Genomic DNA, 22,807 nt, shown 5'->3' with positions numbered 1-22,807 from the left:
GACAGCGCTCTGAATTTACAAACGGACAATCTGACAGCGCTCTGAATTTACAAACGGACAATCTGACAGCGCTCTGAATTTACAAACGGACCATCTGACGGCGCTCTGAATTTACAAACGGACAATCTGACAGCGCTCTGAATTTACAAACGGACCATCTGACGGCGCTCTGAATTTACAAACGGACCATCTGACAGCGCTCTGAATTTACAAACGGACCATCTGACAGCGCTCTGAATTTACAAACGGACAATCTGACAGCGCTCTGAATTTACAAACGGACAATCTGACTGGCTCTGAATTTACAAACGGACAATCTGACTGGCTCTGAATTTACAAACGGACAATCTGACTGGCTCTGAATTTACAAACGGACAATCTGACAGCGCTCTGAATTTACAAACGGACAATCTGACAGCGCTCTGAATTTACAAACGGACAATCTGACAGCGCTCTGAATTTACAAACGGACAATCTGACAGCGCTCTGAATTTACAAACGGACCATCTGACAGCGCTCTGAATTTACAAACGGACAATCTGACAGCGCTCTGAATTTACAAACGGACAATCTGACTGGCTCTGAATTTACAAACGGACAATCTGACTGGCTCTGAATTTACAAACGGACAATCTGACAGTGCTCTGAATTTACAAACGGACAATCTAACTGGCTCTGAATTTACAAACGGACAATCTAACTGGCTCTGAATTTACAAACGGACAATCTGACAACGCTCTGAATTTACAAACGGACAATCTAACTGGCTCTGAATTTACAAACGGACAATCTAACTGGCTCTGAATTTACAAACGGACAATCTAACTGGCTCTGAATTTACAAACGGACAATCTGACAATGCTCTGAATTTACAAACGGACAATCTGACAACGCTCTGAATTTACAAACGGACAATCTGACAGCGCTCTGAATTTACAAACGGACAATCTGACAGCGCTCTGAATTTACAAACGGACAATCTGACAGCGCTCTGAATTTACAAACGGACAATCTGACAGCGCTCTGAATTTACAAACGGACAATCTGACAGCGCTCTGAATTTACAAACGGACAATCTAACTGCGCTCTGAATTTACAAACGGACAATCTGACTGCGCTCTGAATTTACAAACGGACAATCTGACAGCGCTCTGAATTTACAAACGGACAATCTGACTGGCTCTGAATTTACAAACGGACATTCTAACTGCGCTCTGAATTTACAAACGGACAATCTAACTGCGCTCTGAATTTATAAAAGGAAAATCTGACTGGCTCTGAATTTACAAACGGACAATCTAACTGCGCTCTGAATTTACAAACGGACAATCTGACAGCGCTCTGAATTTACAAACGGACAATCTGACAGCGCTCTGAATTTACAAACGGACAATCTGACAGCGCTCTGAATTTACAAACGGACAATCTGACTGGCTCTGAATTTACAAACGGACAATCTGACTGGCTCTGAATTTACAAACGGACAATCTGACTGGCTCTGAATTTACAAACGGACAATCTGACAGCGCTCTGAATTTACAAACGGACAATCTGACTGGCTCTGAATTTACAAACGGACAATCTGACTGGCTCTGAATTTACAAACGGACAATCTGACTGGCTTTGAATTTACAAACGGACAATCTGACAGCGCTCTGAATTTACAAACGGACAATCTGACAGCGCTCTGAATTTACAAACGGACAATCTGACTGGCTCTGAATTTACAAACGGACAATCTGACAGCGCTCTGAATTTACAAACGGACAATCTGACAGCGCTCTGAATTTACAAACGGAAAATCTGACTGGCTCTGAATTTACAAACGGACAATCTGACAGCATTCTGAATTTACAAACGGACAATCTGACAGCGCTCTGAATTTACAAACGGACCATCTGACAGCGCTCTGAATTTACAAACGGACAATCTGACAGCGCTCTGAATTTACAAACGGACAATCTGACAGCGCTCTGAATTTACAAACGGACCATCTGACGGCGCTCTGAATTTACAAACGGACAATCTGACAGCGCTCTGAATTTACAAACGGACCATCTGACAGCGCTCTGAATTTACAAACGGACCATCTGACAGCGCTCTGAATTTACAAACGGACCATCTGACAGCGCTCTGAATTTACAAACGGACAATCTGACAGCGCTCTGAATTTACAAACGGACAATCTGACTGGCTCTGAATTTACAAACGGACAATCTGACTGGCTCTGAATTTACAAACGGACAATCTGACAGCGCTCTGAATTTACAAACGGACAATCTGACAGCGCTCTGAATTTACAAACGGACAATCTGACTGGCTCTGAATTTACAAACGGACAATCTGACAGCGTTCTGAATTTACAAACGGACAATCTGACAGCGCTCTGAATTTACAAACGGACCATCTGACAGCGCTCTGAATTTACAAACGGACAATCTGACAGCGCTCTGAATTTACAAACGGACAATCTGACAGCGCTCTGAATTTACAAACGGACCATCTGACAGCGCTCTGAATTTACAAACGGACAATCTGACAGCGCTCTGAATTTACAAACGGACAATCTGACTGGCTCTGAATTTACAAACGGACAATCTGACTGGCTCTGAATTTACAAACGGACAATCTGACAGTGCTCTGAATTTACAAACGGACAATCTAACTGGCTCTGAATTTACAAACGGACAATCTAACTGGCTCTGAATTTACAAACGGACAATCTGACAACGCTCTGAATTTACAAACGGACAATCTGACAGCGCTCTGAATTTACAAACGGACAATCTGACTGGCTCTGAATTTACAAACGGACAATCTGACTGGCTCTGAATTTACAAACGGACAATCTGACTGGCTTTGAATTTACAAACGGACAATCTGACAGCGCTCTGAATTTACAAACGGACAATCTGACAGCGCTCTGAATTTACAAACGGACAATCTGACTGGCTCTGAATTTACAAACGGACAATCTGACAGCGCTCTGAATTTACAAACGGACAATCTGACAGCGCTCTGAATTTACAAACAGACAATCTCACTGGCTCTGAATTTACAAACGGACAATCTGACAGCATTCTGAATTTACAAACGGACAATCTGACAGCGCTCTGAATTTACAAACGGACCATCTGACAGCGCTCTGAATTTACAAACGGACAATCTGACAGCGCTCTGAATTTACAAACGGACAATCTGACAGCGCTCTGAATTTACAAACGGACCATCTGACGGCGCTCTGAATTTACAAACGGACAATCTGACAGCGCTCTGAATTTACAAACGGACCATCTGACGGCGCTCTGAATTTACAAACGGACCATCTGACAGCGCTCTGAATTTACAAACGGACCATCTGACAGCGCTCTGAATTTACAAACGGACAATCTGACAGCGCTCTGAATTTACAAACGGACAATCTGACTGGCTCTGAATTTACAAACGGACAATCTGACTGGCTCTGAATTTACAAACGGACAATCTGACTGGCTCTGAATTTACAAACGGACAATCTGACAGCGCTCTGAATTTACAAACGGACAATCTGACAGCGCTCTGAATTTACAAACGGACAATCTGACAGCGCTCTGAATTTACAAACGGACAATCTGACAGCGCTCTGAATTTACAAACGGACCATCTGACAGCGCTCTGAATTTACAAACGGACAATCTGACAGCGCTCTGAATTTACAAACGGACAATCTGACTGGCTCTGAATTTACAAACGGACAATCTGACTGGCTCTGAATTTACAAACGGACAATCTGACAACGCTCTGAATTTACAAACGGACAATCTAACTGGCTCTGAATTTACAAACGGACAATCTAACTGGCTCTGAATTTACAAACGGACAATCTAACTGGCTCTGAATTTACAAACGGACAATCTGACAATGCTCTGAATTTACAAACGGACAATCTGACAACGCTCTGAATTTACAAACGGACAATCTGACAGCGCTCTGAATTTACAAACGGACAATCTGACAGCGCTCTGAATTTACAAACGGACAATCTGACAGCGCTCTGAATTTACAAACGGACAATCTGACAGCGCTCTGAATTTACAAACGGACAATCTGACAGCGCTCTGAATTTACAAACGGACAATCTAACTGCGCTCTGAATTTACAAACGGACAATCTGACTGCGCTCTGAATTTACAAACGGACAATCTGACAGCGCTCTGAATTTACAAACGGACAATCTGACTGGCTCTGAATTTACAAACGGACATTCTAACTGCGCTCTGAATTTACAAACGGACAATCTAACTGCGCTCTGAATTTACAAACGGACAATCTGACTGGCTCTGAATTTACAAACGGACAATCTAACTGCGCTCTGAATTTACAAACGGACAATCTGACAGCGCTCTGAATTTACAAACGGACAATCTGACAGCGCTCTGAATTTACAAACGGACAATCTGACAGCGCTCTGAATTTACAAACGGACAATCTGACTGGCTCTGAATTTACAAACGGACAATCTGACTGGCTCTGAATTTACAAACGGACAATCTGACTGGCTCTGAATTTACAAACGGACAATCTGACAGCGCTCTGAATTTACAAACGGACAATCTGACTGGCTCTGAATTTACAAACGGACAATCTGACTGGCTCTGAATTTACAAACGGACAATCTGACTGGCTTTGAATTTACAAACGGACAATCTGACAGCGCTCTGAATTTACAAACGGACAATCTGACAGCGCTCTGAATTTACAAACGGACAATCTGACTGGCTCTGAATTTACAAACGGACAATCTGACAGCGCTCTGAATTTACAAACGGACAATCTGACAGCGCTCTGAATTTACAAACGGAAAATCTGACTGGCTCTGAATTTACAAACGGACAATCTGACAGCATTCTGAATTTACAAACGGACAATCTGACAGCGCTCTGAATTTACAAACGGACCATCTGACAGCGCTCTGAATTTACAAACGGACAATCTGACAGCGCTCTGAATTTACAAACGGACAATCTGACAGCGCTCTGAATTTACAAACGGACCATCTGACGGCGCTCTGAATTTACAAACGGACCATCTGACAGCGCTCTGAATTTACAAACGGACCATCTGACAGCGCTCTGAATTTACAAACGGACCATCTGACAGCGCTCTGAATTTACAAACGGACCATCTGACAGCGCTCTGAATTTACAAACGGACAATCTGACAGCGCTCTGAATTTACAAACGGACAATCTGACTGGCTCTGAATTTACAAACGGACAATCTGACTGGCTCTGAATTTACAAACGGACAATCTGACAGCGCTCTGAATTTACAAACGGACAATCTGACAGCGCTCTGAATTTACAAACGGACAATCTGACTGGCTCTGAATTTACAAACGGACAATCTGACAGCGTTCTGAATTTACAAACGGACAATCTGACAGCGCTCTGAATTTACAAACGGACCATCTGACAGCGCTCTGAATTTACAAACGGACAATCTGACAGCGCTCTGAATTTACAAACGGACAATCTGACAGCGCTCTGAATTTACAAACGGACCATCTGACAGCGCTCTGAATTTACAAACGGACAATCTGACAGCGCTCTGAATTTACAAACGGACAATCTGACTGGCTCTGAATTTACAAACGGACAATCTGACTGGCTCTGAATTTACAAACGGACAATCTGACAGTGCTCTGAATTTACAAACGGACAATCTAACTGGCTCTGAATTTACAAACGGACAATCTAACTGGCTCTGAATTTACAAACGGACAATCTGACAATGCTCTGAATTTACAAACGGACAATCTGACAACGCTCTGAATTTACAAACGGACAATCTGACAGCGCTCTGAATTTACAAACGGACAATCTGACAGCGCTCTGAATTTACAAACGGACAATCTGACAGCGCTCTGAATTTACAAACGGACAATCTGACAGCGCTCTGAATTTACAAACGGACAATCTGACAGCGCTCTGAATTTACAAACGGACAATCTAACTGCGCTCTGAATTTACAAACGGACAATCTGACTGCGCTCTGAATTTACAAACGGACAATCTGACAGCGCTCTGAATTTACAAACGGACAATCTGACTGGCTCTGAATTTACAAACGGACATTCTAACTGCGCTCTGAATTTACAAACGGACAATCTGACTGGCTCTGAATTTACAAACGGACAATCTAACTGCGCTCTGAATTTACAAACGGACAATCTGACAGCGCTCTGAATTTACAAACGGACAATCTGACAGCGCTCTGAATTTACAAACGGACAATCTGACAGCGCTCTGAATTTACAAACGGACAATCTGACTGGCTCTGAATTTACAAACGGACAATCTGACTGGCTCTGAATTTACAAACGGACAATCTGACTGGCTCTGAATTTACAAACGGACAATCTGACAGCGCTCTGAATTTACAAACGGACAATCTGACTGGCTCTGAATTTACAAACGGACAATCTGACTGGCTCTGAATTTACAAACGGACAATCTGACTGGCTTTGAATTTACAAACGGACAATCTGACAGCGCTCTGAATTTACAAACGGACAATCTGACAGCGCTCTGAATTTACAAACGGACAATCTGACTGGCTCTGAATTTACAAACGGACAATCTGACAGCGCTCTGAATTTACAAACGGACAATCTGACAGCGCTCTGAATTTACAAACGGACAATCTGACTGGCTCTGAATTTACAAACGGACAATCTGACAGCGTTCTGAATTTACAAACGGACAATCCGACAGCGCTCTGAATTTACAAACGGACCATCCGACAGCGCTCTGAATTTACAAACGGACAATCTGACAGCGCTCTGAATTTACAAACGGACAATCCGACAGCGCTCTGAATTTACAAACGGACAATCTGACAGCGCTCTGAATTTACAAACGGACAATCTGACAGCGCTCTGAATTTACAAACGGACAATCTGACAGCGCTCTGAATTTACAAACGGACAATCTGACAGCGCTCTGAATTTACAAACGGACCATCTGACAGCGCTCTGAATTTACAAACGGACCATCTGACAGCGCTCTGAATTTACAAACGGACCATCTGACAGCGCTCTGAATTTACAAACGGACAATCTGACAGCGCTCTGAATTTACAAACGGACAATCTGACTGGCTCTGAATTTACAAACGGACCATCTGACAGCGCTCTGAATTTACAAACGGACCATCTGACAGCGCTCTGAATTTACAAACGGACCATCTGACAGCGCTCTGAATTTACAAACGGACAATCTGACAGCGCTCTGAATTTACAAACGGACCATCTGACAGCGCTCTGAATTTACAAACGGACCATCTGACAGCGCTCTGAATTTACAAACGGACCATCTGACAGCGCTCTGAATTTACAAACGGACAATCTGACAGCGCTCTGAATTTACAAACGGACAATCTGACTGGCTCTGAATTTACAAACGGACAATCTGACTGGCTCTGAATTTACAAACGGACAATCTGACAGCGCTCTGAATTTACAAACGGACAATCTGACAGCGCTCTGAATTTACAAACGGACAATCTGACTGGCTCTGAATTTACAAACGGACAATCTGACAGCAATCTGAATTTACAAACGGACAATCTGACAGCACTCTGAATTTACAAACGGACCATCTGACAGCGCTCTGAATTTACAAACGGACAATCTGACAGCGCTCTGAATTTACAAACGGACAATCTGACAGCGCTCTGAATTTACAAACGGACCATCTGACAGCGCTCTGAATTTACAAACGGACAATCTGACAGCGCTCTGAATTTACAAACGGACAATCTGACTGGCTCTGAATTTACAAACGGACAATCTGACTGGCTCTGAATTTACAAACGGACAATCTGACAGTGCTCTGAATTTACAAACGGACAATCTAACTGGCTCTGAATTTACAAACGGACAATCTAACTGGCTCTGAATTTACAAACGGACAATCTGACAACGCTCTGAATTTACAAACGGACAATCTAACTGGCTCTGAATTTACAAACGGACAATCTAACTGGCTCTGAATTTACAAATGGACAATCTAACTGGCTCTGAATTTACAAACGGACAATCTGACAATGCTCTGAATTTACAAACGGACAATCTGACAACGCTCTGAATTTACAAACGGACAATCTGACAGCGCTCTGAATTTACAAACGGACAATCTGACAGCGCTCTGAATTTACAAACGGACAATCTGACAGCGCTCTGAATTTACAAACGGACAATCTGACAGCGCTCTGAATTTACAAACGGACAATCTGACAGCGCTCTGAATTTACAAACGGACAATCTGACAGCGTTCTGAATTTACAAACGGACAATCTGACAGCGCTCTGAATTTACAAACGGACCATCTGACAGCGCTCTGAATTTACAAACGGACAATCTGACAGCGCTCTGAATTTACAAACGGACAATCTGACAGCGCTCTGAATTTACTAACGGACCATCTGACAGCGCTCTGAATTTACAAACGGACCATCTGACAGCGCTCTGAATTTACAAACGGACAATCTGACTGGCTCTGAATTTACAAACGGACAATCTGACTGGCTCTGAATTTACAAACGGACAATCTGACAGTGCTCTGAATTTACAAACGGACAATCTAACTGGCTCTGAATTTACAAACGGACAATCTAACTGGCTCTGAATTTACAAACGGACAATCTGACAACGCTCTGAATTTACAAACGGACAATCTAACTGGCTCTGAATTTACAAACGGACAATCTAACTGGCTCTGAATTTACAAATGGACAATCTAACTGGCTCTGAATTTACAAACGGACAATCTGACAACGCTCTGAATTTACAAACGGACAATCTGACAGCGCTCTGAATTTACAAACGGACAATCTGACAGCGCTCTGAATTTACAAACGGACAATCTGACAGCGCTCTGAATTTACAAACGGACAATCTGACAGCGCTCTGAATTTACAAACGGACAATCTAACTGCGCTCTGAATTTACAAACGGACAATCTGACTGCGCTCTGAATTTACAAACGGACAATCTGACAGCGCTCTGAATTTACAAACGGACAATCTGACTGGCTCTGAATTTACAAACGGACATTCTAACTGCGCTCTGAATTTACAAACGGACAATCTAACTGCGCTCTGAATTTACAAACGGACAATCTGACTGGCTCTGAATTTACAAACGGACAATCTGACAGCGCTCTGAATTTACAAACGGACAATCTGACAGCGCTCTGAATTTACAAACGGACAATCTGACAGCGCTCTGAATTTACAAACGGACAATCTGACAGCGCTCTGAATTTACAAACGGACAATCTGACTGGCTCTGAATTTACAAACGGACAATCTGACTGGCTCTGAATTTACAAACGGACAATCTGACTGGCTCTGAATTTACAAACGGACAATCTGACAGCGCTCTGAATTTACAAACGGACAATCTGACTGGCTCTGAATTTACAAACGGACAATCTGACTGGCTCTGAATTTACAAACGGACAATCTGACTGGCTTTGAATTTACAAACGGACAATCTGACAGCGCTCTGAATTTACAAACGGACAATCTGACAGCGCTCTGAATTTACAAACGGACAATCTGACTGGCTCTGAATTTACAAACGGACAATCTGACAGCGCTCTGAATTTACAAACGGACAATCTGACAGCGCTCTGAATTTACAAACGGACAATCTGACTGGCTCTGAATTTACAAACGGACAATCTGACAGCGTTCTGAATTTACAAACGGACAATCTGACAGCGCTCTGAATTTACAAACGGACCATCTGACAGCGCTCTGAATTTACAAACGGACAATCTGACAGCGCTCTGAATTTACAAACAGACAATCTGACAGCGCTCTGAATTTACAAACGGACCATCTGACAGCGCTCTGAATTTACAAACGGACAATCTGACAGCGCTCTGAATTTACAAACGGACCATCTGACAGCGCTCTGAATTTACAAACGGACCATCTGACAGCGCTCTGAATTTACAAACGGACCATCTGACAGCGCTCTGAATTTACAAACGGACAATCTGACTGGCTCTGAATTTACAAACGGACAATCTGACTGGCTCTGAATTTACAAACGGACATTCTAACTGCGCTCTGAATTTACAAACGGACAATCTAACTGCGCTCTGAATTTACAAACGGACAATCTGACTGGCTCTGAATTTACAAACGGACAATCTGACAGTGCTCTGAATTTACAAACGGACAATCTGACAGCGCTCTGAATTTACAAACGGACAATCTGACAGCGCTCTGAATTTACAAACGGCTATCTTACTGGCTCTGAATTTACAAACGGACAATCTGACTGGCTCTGAATTTACAAACGGACAATCTGACTGGCTCTGAATTTACAAACGGACAATCTGACTGGCTTTGAATTTACAAACGGACAATCTGACAGCGCTCTGAATTTACAAACGGACAATCTGACAGCGTTCTGAATTTACAAACGGACAATCTGACAGCGCTCTGAATTTACAAACGGACCATCTGACAGCGCTCTGAATTTACAAACGGACAATCTGACAGCACTCTGAATTTACAAACTGACAATTTGACAGCGCTCTGAATTTACAAACGGACAATCTGACAGCGCTCTGAATTTACAAACGGACAATCTGACTGGCTCTGAATTTACAAACGGACAATCTGACTGGCTCTGAATTTACAAACGTCCAGAGCGCACTCTGAGCGCCTTCTGGCACTCCAGATTGAATTCACAAACATACTGTCATGTATTGTCATGTTGTGTCTTGTTTCTGTCCTTTCCCTTCACCCTGTCTCCCTCTGCTGGTCGTTATTAGGTTACCTTTTCTCCCCCTCTTTCCCCCAGCTGTTCCTTGTCTCCTCCTAACTACCTCGTCACCCCTTTTCCCACCTGTTCCCTTTTTCCCTCTGATTAGTCCTCTATATCTCTCTCTGTTTTTGTTCCTGTCTTTGTCGGATTCTTGTTTGTGTTTTTCATGCCTGAACCAGACTATCGTCATGTTTGCTGCAACCTTGTCCTGTCCTGTCGGAATCTGCCGGTCCATCTGAGCCTACCTATGTTTTGTTATTAAAGAAGTTCTGTTTACGTTAATTCGCTTTTGGGTCCTCATTCACGCACCGTAACACATACCCAGAAATAGAATGAATAGAACGCTTGGAACCTCTAACCCTGGCAATTTGACTGGTAAACTCATCATTACACTCGTAATGGCGTCCTGGTATTGTGATTTAATAATTTATTTGGCAATGTAGAATGTTAATTCAAATTATGTTAACCAATGTGGCCCATGCAATGGAATGTCATTTTTGTAATGTCAGTTAAGTTGAATCAACAAATCATGGCACATATTGATGAGTACACTTCCTGCTTTTACTTCCCCCAATGGCCGCCAGTCCACCCATTCTGCCATCATTGACTTGAATGGGGACGACCATTCTATTCATTCTATTTAAGGACTCAGGAGCAGAGGAGGTAATGTTTTTTTTTTTGCTATTCTAACATTGGGCTAGCAAATTACCATCATCCAAAAGCCCTAGAGGGTTGTTGTTTGTGTTGTCATTAGTCACCGCCCACAACAGGCCCAGTCCCACCCCCTAGTTGAGGTCACATGTTGACTTTGGAAGTGACCCGTGACAGAGCGACCTCAGGACAGAACTGTGACGCTGACACTGTCTCTCAGAGGTATCTTGTGGTTAGAAAATAGGACAGACGGAGACATGAACTACATGTACATGTGTTTTTGTGTGTGCGCACTTGTACAGTGTGGTCAGGCAGCTGCCCAGACAAATGCATGGTCTGTGTGTGTCAGTCTGACATCAGTAGCAGTTGCCAGACTAATAAAGCAGTCTCAGCCCACCGTTCACCATATAAAATGACCATACAGTCACTATGACAACCTGGAACAAGCACACAGAGAGCATGCAGTAATAAGAGACTGCCCCTAAAGCCAAAGACCAATGTGACCAAGGCATGCAGACATGCCACACAAACACTTGACTAAAACCCTTTCACTTTCAAGTCTACAAACACACTAATAAATGATACGATGACGGTTAAGAGGTTACCGGCTAGGGAGAAGTTAACAGGGAGAGGGAGAAGTTAACAGGGAGAGGGAAAGGTTAACAGGGAGAGGGAAAGGTTAACAGGGAGAGGGAGAAGTTAACAGGGAGAGGGAAAGGTTAACAGGGAAAGGGAAAGGTTAAGAGGGAGAGGGAAAGGTTAACAGGGAGAGGGAAAGGTTAACAGGGAGAGGGAGAAGTTAACAGGGAGAGGGAAAGGTTAACAGGGAGAGGGAAAGGTTAACAGGGAGAGGGAAAGGTTAACAGGGAGAGGAAGAGGTTAACAGGGAGAGGGAAAGGTTAACAGGGAGAGGGAAAGGTTAACAGGGAGAGGGAAAGGTTAACAGGGAGAGGGAAAGGTTAACAGGGAGAGGGAAAGGTTAACAGGGAGAGGGAAAGGTTAAGCGGGAGAGAGAAAGGTTAACAGGGAGAGGGAAAGGTTAAGAGGGAGAGGGAAAGGTTAAGAGGGAGAGGGAAAGGTTAAGAGGGAGAGGGAAAGGTTAACAGGGAGAGGGAGAGGTTAACAGGGAGAGGGAGAGGTTAACAGGGAGAGGGAAAGGTTAACAGGGAGAGGGAAAGGTTAACAGGGAGAGGGAAAGGTTAAGAGGGAGAGGGAAAGGTTAAGAGGGAGAGGGAAAGGTTAAGAGGGAGAGGGAAAGGTTAAGAGGGAGAGGTTAACAGGGAGAGGGAAAGGTTAAGAGGAAGAGGGAAAGGTTAAGAGGAAGAGGGAAAGGTTAAGAGGGAGAGGGAAAGGTTAAGAGGGAGAGGGAAAGGTTAAGAGGGAGAGGGAAAGGTTAAGAGGGAGAGGGAAAGGTTAAGAGGGAGAGGGAAAGGTTAAGAAGGAGAGGGAAAGGTTAAGAAGGAGAGGGAAAGGTTAAGAGGGAAAGGTTAAGAGGGAGAGGGAAAGGTTAAGAGGGAGAGGGAGAGGTTAAGAGGGAGAGGGAAAGGTTAAGAGGGAGAGGGAAAGGTTAAGAGGGAGAGGGAAAGGTTAAGAGGGAAAGGTTAAGAGGGAGAGGGAAAGGTTAAGAGGGAGAGGGAGAGGTTAAGAGGGAGAGGGAAAGGTTAACAGGGAGGGACTGAATGGGACTGAATGAAGGAGGGGGACGGAGGGAGGGACATAAGAGGGACTGAATGAAGAGGTGGAGAGTGATTCCTTTGTCCGCCTGGAGCACCAATGCCTTTCAGAGAGACTATTGCCATGTCTAGACTTGACAGTTCTTGCAGCTTTAGTATTCTGATCGAATTTCGAACCAGTCATGCATCTACACCTACATTTAAATGTCCACAGTATGCCCGAATTCCATTTTCCTGCACTATATGCCTGTATGCATTCTACAAAACGGTAGAATAGGCAAAATAGCATTGCTTGCTGGCTAGCTACAGTATTTAGCAGCTACAGTATTTAGCTACTGCTGATGGCCTCTATAGCTAGCAAGCAAGCTGGCTAGCAATGCTAAAGGGATTGCATACGGGTGAGCATAACTATAGCCCCGGGAAAAAAAAAATTAAAAATAAAATGAGCAAAAAAATAAACCCCTTTTTCAGGACCCGGTCTTTCAAAGATAATTCGTAAAAATCCAAATAACTTCACATCTTCATTGTAAAGGGTTTAAACACTGTTTCCCATGCTTGTTCAATGAACCATAAACAATTAATGAACATGCACCTGTGGAACAGTGCTTACAGACGGTAGGCAATTAAGGTCACAGTTATGAAAACTTAGGACACTAAAGAGGCCTTTCTACTGACTCTGAAAAACACCAAAAGAAAGATGCCCAGGGTCCCTGCACATCTGCGTGAACATGCCTTAGGCATGCAGCAAGGAGGAATGAGGACTGCAGATGTGGCCAGGGCAATAAATTGCAATGTCCGTACTGTGTGACGCCTAGACAGCGCTACAGGGAGACAGGACGGGCAGCTGATCGTTCTCACAGTGGCAGACCACGTGTAACAACACCTGCACAGTACATCACACCTGCGGGACAGATACAGGATGGAAACAACAACTGCCCTAGTTACACCAGGAACGCACAATCCCTCCATCAGTGCTCAGACTGTCTGCAATAGGCTGAGAGAGGCTGGACTGAGGGCTTGTAGGCTTGTTGTAGTAAGGCAGGTCCTCACCAGACACCACCGGCAACAACGTCACCTATGGGCCTATGGGAAGGAATGAGCGTTACACCGTGGCCTGTACTCACACACCATTGTTTATTGTATATAGGTTACTTCAGTTATTAAATATGTTTTTAAATATATCTCCACGTTGTCTCCATTTTTGTAATGGGCTTTGATCCGGGTCGTGACAGTGGGCTATATTGTGAGAGGCGGAGGGAGGGCGGGAAAAGAGGAGAGGTGTAGTACTTGAAATCTTTGGTGATGTTGTCGTAGTTGTTGGGGTCTTTGATGCGCTCCTGCAGGGTGTCAAAAGCCTTCTTTACCAGCAGGGGGCACTCTGGGTTCTCAGCTGCCAGGGCCCGCCACACCACCTCCAGGTACTCTGGGCAAAATGCAGAGAGAGACAACACACAGTTCAAACACAAGTCACTATGAACCAACACTATTTAAACAGAGCAAATAACGTTTTGAGACAATATGGTGACCACAAGACATGGTGACTGTTCCAACACAGAGCCAGTAAGTCATGTCATAATATATAATGAGTGGATTGTATTTATAGAACCCTTTCTGCCTCCAGTCTCTAAGTACCTCCCAAAGTCATACTTAAACAGTGCGTAGGAGTACTGTTCAAATAACCTGAACCTTATTTAGAATATCGTACAGTGTTAAGAGTTAGAGTTTTCAAACACATTGTTGAAGTGTCTCCGTCCCGGTATGGACAGGCCAGCTCCATGTGTGGTTACCACAATAATAACCATACTATTTCACTGTTTATGACTTTCTAAAAATGATGATCTTTACAGAGGAAAAAGTGAGCCTTGAACAAGAGAAAGCACTTATGGTTAAAAACACTCACTAAACCACAATGGCCTGCTCATTGTTGGGAAATAGAAACTTGCGTGGACTGGGAGAAATATGACGGTATCTGACATCAGTGCAGTATTCCCAACTGAGCTTCTGTGTTTGTGTGTGTTGGTTGATCTCTAAATGTTCCCAGTCTCATCAAAAGGGGTCAGTGTGTGTTGTTATAGTTGTCCATATTCCAAGACACTGTTGCCTTGGTGACACCCAAATCAAATCAAAGTTTATTTGTCACGTGCACCGAATACAACAGGTGTATAGAACTTACAGTGAAATGCTTACTTACAGGCTCTAACCAACATTGCAAAAAAGGTATTAGGTGAACAATAGGTAAGTAAAGAAATAATAACAACAGTAAAAAAGACTGTGAAAAATAACAGTAGTGAGGCTATATACAGTAGCGAGGCTATATACAGTAGCGAGGCTATATACAGTAGTGAGGCTATATACAGTAGTGAGGCTATATACAGTAGCGAGGCTATATACAGTAGTGAGGCTATATACAGTAGCGAGGCTATATACAGTAGCGAGGCTATATACAGTAGCGAGGCTATATACAGTAGCGAGGCTATATACAGTAGTGAGGCTATAACAGTAGTGAGGCTATAACAGTAGTGAGGCTATATACAGTAGCGAGGCTATATACAGTAGCGAGGCTATAACAGTAGCGAGGCTATATACAGTAGCGAGGCTATAACAGTAGCGAGGCTATAACAGTAGCGAGGCTATATACAGTAGCGAGGCTATATACAGGCACCGGTTAGTCGGGCTGATTGAAGTAGTATGTACAGTGCCTTGCGAAAGTATTCGGCCCCCTTGAACTTTGCAACCTTTTGCCACATTTCAGGCTTCAAACATAAAGATATAAAACTGTATTTTTTTGTGAAGAATCAACAACAAGTGGGACACAATCATGAAGTGGAACGACATTTATTGGATATTTCAAACTTTTTTAACAAATCAAAAACTGAAAAATTGGGCGTGCAAAATTATTCAGCCCCTTTACTTTCAGTGCAGCAAACTCTCTCCAGAAGTTCAGTGAGGATCTCTGAATGATCCAATGTTGACCTAAATGACTAATGATGATAAATACAATCCATCTGTGTGTAATCAAGTCTCTGTATAAATGCACCTGCACTGTGATAGTCTCAGAGGTCCGTTAAAAGCGCAGAGAGCATCATGAAGAACAAGGAACACACCAGGCAGGTCCGAGATACTGTTGTGAAGAAGTTTAAAGCCGGATTTGGATACAAAAAGATTTCCCAAGCTTTAAACATCCCAAGGAGCACTGTGCAAGCGATAATATTGAAATGGAAGGAGTATCAGACCACTGCAAATCTACCAAGACCTGGCCGTCCCTCTAAACTTTCAGCTCATACAAGGAGAAGACTGATCAGAGATGCAGCCAAGCGGCCCATGATCACTCTGGATGAACTGCAGAGATCTACAGCTGAGGTGGGAGACTCTGTCCATAGGACAACAATCAGTCGTATATTGCACAAATCTGGCCTTTATGGAAGAGTGGCAAGAAGAAAGCCATTTCTTAAAGATATCCATAAAAAGTGTTGTTTAAAGTTTGCCACAAGCCACCTGGGAGACACATCAAACATGTGGAAGAAGGTGCTCTGGTCAGATGAAACCAAAATTGAACTTTTTGGCAACAATGCAAAATGTTATGTTTGGCGTAAAAGCAACACAGCTGAACACACCATCCCCACTGTCAAACATGGTGGTGGCAGCATCATGGTTTGGGCCTGCTTTTCTTCAGCAGGGACAGGGAAGATGGTTAAAATTGATGGGAAGATGGATGGAGCCAAATACAGGACCATTCTGGAAGAAAACCTGATGGAGTCTGCAAAAGACCTGAGACTGGGACGGAGATTTGTCTTCCAACAAGACAATGATCCAAAACATAAAGCAAAATCTACAATGGAATGGTTCAAAAATAAACATATCCAGGTGTTAGAATGGCCAAGTCAAAGTCCAGACCTGAATCCAATCGAGAATCTGTGGAAAGAACTGAAAACTGCTGTTCACAAATGCTCTCCATCCAACCTCACTGAGCTCGAGCTGTTTTGCAAGGAGGAATGGGAAAAAATTTCAGTCTCTCGATATGCAAAACTGATAGAGACATACCCCAAGCGACTTACAGCTGTAATCGCAGCAAAAGGTGGCGCTACAAAGTATTAACTTAAGGGGGCTGAATAATTTTGCATATATATATATATATATATATATATATATATATACTATGCATATATGATAGACAGAGAGTAGCAGAAGCGTAAAAGAGGGGTTGGCGGGTGGTGGGTGGCGGGACACAATGCAGCTAGCCCGGTTAGCCATTTGATTACCTGTTGAGGAGTCTTATGGCTTGGGGGTAAAAACTATTGAGAAGCCTTTTTGTCCTAGACTTGGCACTCCGGTACCGCTTGCCATGCGGTTGTAGAGAGAATAGTCTATGACTGGGGTGACTGGGCTCTTTGACAATTTGTAGGGCCTTCCTCTAACACCGCCTGGTGTAGAGGTCCTGGATGGCAGGCAGCTTAACCCCAGTGATGTACTGGGCCGTATGCACTACCCTCTGTAGTGCCTTGCGGTTTGAGGCCAAGTAATTGCCGTTCCAGGCAGTGATGCAACCAGTCAGGATGCTCTTGATGGTGCAGTTGCAGAACTTTTTGAGGATCTGAGGACCCATGCCAAATCTTTTTAGTTTCTTTAGGGGGAATAGGCTTTGTCGTGCCCTATTCACGACTGTCTTGGTGTGTTTGGACCATTCTAGTTGCTGGTGATGTGGACACCAAGGAACTTGAAGCTCTCAACCTTCTCCACTACAGCCCTGTCGATGAGAATGGCGGAGTGCTCGGTCCTCCTTTTCCTGTAGACCACAATCATCTCCTTAGTCTTGGTTACATTGAGGGATAGGTTGTTATTCTGGCACCACCCGGCCAGGTCTCTGACCTCCTCCCTATAGGCTGTCCCGTCATTGTCTGTGATCAGGCCTGTCACTGTTGTGTCGTCTGCAAACTTAATGATGGTCTTGGAGTCGTGCCTGGCCATGCAGTTGTGGGTGAACAAGGAGTACAAGAGGGGACTGAGCATGCACCACTTAGGGGCTCCAGTGTTGAGGATCAGTGTGGCAGATGTGTTGCTACCTACCCTCATCACCTGGGGGCGGCCCGTCCGGAAGTCCAGGATCCAGTTGCAGAGAGAGGTGTTTAGTCCCAGGATCCTTAGCTTATTGATGAGCTTTGAGGGTACTATGGTGTTGAACGATGAGCTGTAGTCAATGAATAGCATTCTCACGTAGGTGTACCTTTTGTCCAGGTGGGAAAGGGCAGTGTGGAGTGCAATAGGGATTGCATCATCTGTGGATCTGTTTGGGCGGTATGCAAATTGGAGTGGGTAGAGGGTTTCTGGGATAATGGTGTTGATGTGAGCCATTACCAGCCTTTCAAAGCACTTCATGGCTACGGACGTGAGTGCTACGGGTCTGTAGTCATTTAGGCAGGTTGCCTTCGTATTATTGGGTGCAAGGACTATGGTGGTCTGCTTGAAACATGTTGGTATTACAGACTCAATCAGGGACATGTTGAAAATGTCAGTGTAGACACCTGCCAGTTGGTCCGCACATGCCCAGAGCACAGATCTTTGTAATCCGTCTGGCCCCACAGCCTTGTGAATGTTGGCCTGTTTAAAGGTCTTACTCACGTCGGCTACGGAGAGTGTGATCACACAGTCGTCCGGAACAGCTGATGCTCTCATGCATGCCTCAGTGTTGCTTGCCTCGAAGCGAGCATATAAATTATTTAGCTCATCTGGTAGGCTCGTGTCACTGGGCAGCTCGCCGCTGTGCTTCCCTTTGTAGTCTGTAATAGTTTGCAAGCTCTACCACATAAGACGAGCGTCGGAGCCGGTGTAGTACGATTCAATCTTAGCCCTGTATTGACGCTTTGCCTGTTTGATATAGCAGGATTTTTTATAAGCTTCCGTGTTAGAGTCCCGCACCTTGAAAGTGGCAGCTCTACCCTTTAGCTCAGTGCAAATGTTGCCTGTAATCCATGGCTTCTGGTTGGGGTATGTGCGTACAGTCACTGTGGAGACGACGTCCTCAATGCACTTATTGATAAAGCCAGTGACTGATGTGGTGTACTCCTCAATACCATCGAAAGAATCCCAGAACATGTTCCAGTATGTGATAGCAAAACAGTCCTGTAGTTTAGCATCTGCTTCACCTGACCACTTTTTTATAGACCAAGTCACTGGTGCTTCCTGCTTTAATTTTTGCTTGTAAGCAGGAATCAGGAGGATATAATTGTGGTTGGATTTACCAAATGGAGGGCGAGGGAGAGCTCTTCCTCGAGAAACCAGTGAGACAATAGAAGAGAGAAAAGAAGAGAAAGCCAAAGACAACAACCTAGAGAGGACCCTTCACTCTTCCCCATCCACCACTATTCCTCTATCTGCCCTCCAGGGTATAACACTGACCATTATCCTCAACTCTAATATACATAGTGACCAGTGGAGGCTGCTGAGGGGAGGACGGATCATAATAATGGCTGGAATAGTCAATGGAATGCTATCAAACATATGGTTTCCATTGCCTCCATTCTAGCAATTACTATGAGCCGTCCTCCCCTCAGCAACCTCCACTGATAGTGACAGGCTCATAGTCAGTGCATGACTATTTCCAGTTCATTATCCCATAAAATGGTTCTGCCTGGGGACTATATTCAGCAAGGTGAAACATTCAGAACATTCGGGTCTTCTGAAGTCCAGGCCAATCCAGGCTCAATCTTTTGTTATGCCTCTGCTGATTATTGAGTTTTTGATTTGTACCTTTATTTAACTAGGCAAGTCAGTTAAGAACAAATTCTTATTTTCAATGACGGCCTAGGAACAGTGGGTTAACTGCCTGTTCAGGGGCAGAACGACAGATTTGTACCTTGTCAGCTCGGGGGTTTGAACTTGCAAACTTCTGGTTACTAGTCCAACGCTCTAACCACTAGGCTACCCTGATTTGCTTAAGTTTATTTCAGACAAATGTTAAAATGATTGAGACACCCTCCTCCAGGTATTCTGAAACTCCTGCAGGCAGAGTGACACTGGTCATGTAGAGGAAGAGAGATGGGGACTTGGACAAGCCTGAGAGAAAATTGACAGATCACTGAGAGAAAGGAGGATTACTGTGTGTTATTATTACCTGAGAAGTTTACCGTGGCGTGGAGAGGTGCGCTGCTTGCCACAGCAGCATGAATCAGGTGGGGGTACTTGAGTCGGGACCAGGCTGCCAGCGCACCTGGGTATGACCCGCCGAATGCCACCCACTTGCTGTTGGTCAAGCCCCGTTCTTTAGTGATGACAGTGAGGAAGTGAGCCAGGTCGGCCAGAGCTTGTTGACTGCTGAGGAACCGCAGGTTCTCTGTGCTCAGGTCACTGTGCGGGACAAGACAGACAAGGGGCTAATCAAGTCAGGAGGAAACCAGTTTGAGAGCCTCACTCAACACCTGGTTGACTATTTCTATACTCTGTATGAACGACACGTCAATCAATTCCACTAGATTCTTTGAACTAGCCAGATACAAATAATAACAGATATCCATCAGTTAAATGAGATTCATATTGAGAGAGCACAGGACACTGATGGACAGGGGTGCTCACCTTTCAATTGAACTCTGTCCCCTAGAGGTTATTTGATGAAGAACTGCCACCGTAATACAAGCGCATTTAAAATTACTAGAAATATCTAAACATACATAAAATCATCCCATATACAGCACCAGTCAAAAGTTTGGCCACACCTGCTAATTCAAAGGTTTTTATTTATTTTTACTATTTTCTACATTGTAGAATAATATTGAAGACATCAAAACTATGAAATAACACATAAGGGATCATGTAGTCACCAAAAAATGTTAAACAAATCAAAATATAAAATATATTTGAGATAATTCAAAGTAGCCACACTTTGCCTTGACGACAGCTTTGCACACTCTTGGCATTCTCTCAACCAGCTCCATGAGGTAGTCACCTGGAATGCATTTAAATTAACAGGTGTGCCTTCTTAAAAGTTAATTTGTGGAATTTCTTTCCTTCTTAATGCATTTGAGCCAATCAGTTGTGTTGTGACAAGGTAGGGCTGGTATACAGAAGACAGCCCTATTTGGTAAAATACCAAGTCCATATTATGGCAAGAACAGCTCAAATAAGCAAAGAGAAACAACAGTCCATCATTACTTTAAGACATGAAGGTCTGTCAATACGGAACATTTCAAGAACTTCTTCAAGTGCAGTCGCACTTGTGCTGGCTCTCATGAGCTGGCTCTCATGAGCTGGATCTCATGATGAAACTGGCTCTCATGATGAAACTGGCTCTCATGAGCTGGCTCTCATGATGAAACTGGCTCTCATGATGAAACTGGCTCTCATGAGGACCGCCACAGGAAAGGAAGACCCAGAGTTACCTCTGCTACAGAGGATAAGTTCATTAGAGTTAACAGCCCAAATAAATGCTTCAGAGTTCAAGTAACAGACACATCTAAACATCAACTGTTCAGAGGAGACTGTGTGAATCAGGCCTTCATGGTCGAATTGCTGCAACAAAAAAAACTCTACTAAATGACACCAATAAGAAGAAGAGACTTGCTTGGGCCAAGAAACATGAGCAATGGACATTAGACTGGTGGAAATCTGTCCTTCGGTCTGATGAGTCCAAATGTGAGATTTTTGGTTCCAACCGCTGTTTCTTTGTGAGACGCAGAGTAGGTGAACGGATTATCTCTGCATGTGTGGTTCCCACCGTGAAGCATGGAGGAGGTATGATGGTGTGGGGTGCTTTGCTGGTGACACAGAGTGATTTATTTAGAATTCAAGGCACACCTAACCAGCATGGCTACCACAGCATTCTGCAGTGATACGCCATCCAATCTGTTTTTTTTCCTCATCAATCTACACACAATACCCCATAATGACAAAGCAAAAACAGGTTTGTTTTTTAACAGGACAATGACCCAACACACCTACAGGCTGTGTAAGGGCTATTTGACCAAGAAGGAGAGTGATGGAGTGCTGCATCAGATAGCCTGGCCTCCATAATCACCCGACCTCAACCCAATTGGTTTGGGATGAGTTGGGCCACAGAGTGAAAGAAAAGCAGATAAGCATATGTGGGGAACTGTTGGAAAAGCATTCCAGCTGAAGCTGGTTGAGAGAATGCCAATAGTGTGCAAAGCTGTCATCAAGGCAAAGGTTGCCTACTTTGAAGAATCTAAAATATATTTAGATTTGTTTAACACTTGTTTGGTTACTACATGATTCCATGTGTTATTTCATAGTTTTGATGTCTTAACTATTATATTTTACAATGTAGAAAATAGTAAAAATAAAGAAAAACACTTGAATGAGTAGGTGTCCAAACTTTTGACTGATACTGTATATTTAAAAAACTTACACTGTGGGACGACTGTCGCCGTAGAAACGATGCTCTACCATAAGGCAGAGGGCGCCGAACTTCTTGGCATAAGTAAGCCAGGCCGAACCAGGGTTCATGGCCATCCATCCGGCGTTGATTGGACCTTCTCCGCCGATCATTAAAAACACCGGTCCTCCAGCTCGGTAGTGCGTCTCAGTTACAAGGAATTTCTGGAAATGTAATAAACGGTATGTTGTGTTATGCATGAACTAACAGACTTGATCACGCCTAGACAGTAGACAGAAAAACTAACAGGTAACTGATATCTCCATATACTGCAG

At 43.8% G+C, this 22,807-nt stretch overlaps 1 protein-coding gene across 1 annotated transcript in view; it reads right to left on the bottom strand.

Annotated features, from left to right (window-relative positions):
• The window catches only part of prss59 (serine protease 59, putative), a 43,925-nt gene that overhangs the window by 20,758 nt on the left and 360 nt on the right, over positions 1-22,807 (bottom strand). The window contains exons 2-4 of the mRNA XM_021588343.3: positions 22,506-22,696; positions 20,259-20,491; positions 14,438-14,573 (exon numbers count right to left, since the gene is read on the bottom strand). Of these exons, the coding sequence (XP_021444018.2) occupies positions 14,438-14,573; positions 20,259-20,491; positions 22,506-22,696 (560 nt within the window). The remainder of the gene's footprint in view (positions 1-14,437; positions 14,574-20,258; positions 20,492-22,505; positions 22,697-22,807) is intronic.

Source organism: Oncorhynchus mykiss, chromosome 27, assembly GCF_057628025.1.
Source record: "Oncorhynchus mykiss isolate SJ-2025 chromosome 27, ASM5762802v1, whole genome shotgun sequence".
Classification (NCBI taxonomy): Eukaryota; Metazoa; Chordata; class Actinopteri; order Salmoniformes; family Salmonidae; genus Oncorhynchus; species Oncorhynchus mykiss.
The sequence above is the reverse complement of the archived record's forward strand: the minus strand, read 5'-3'. Positions and strand labels throughout refer to the sequence as shown.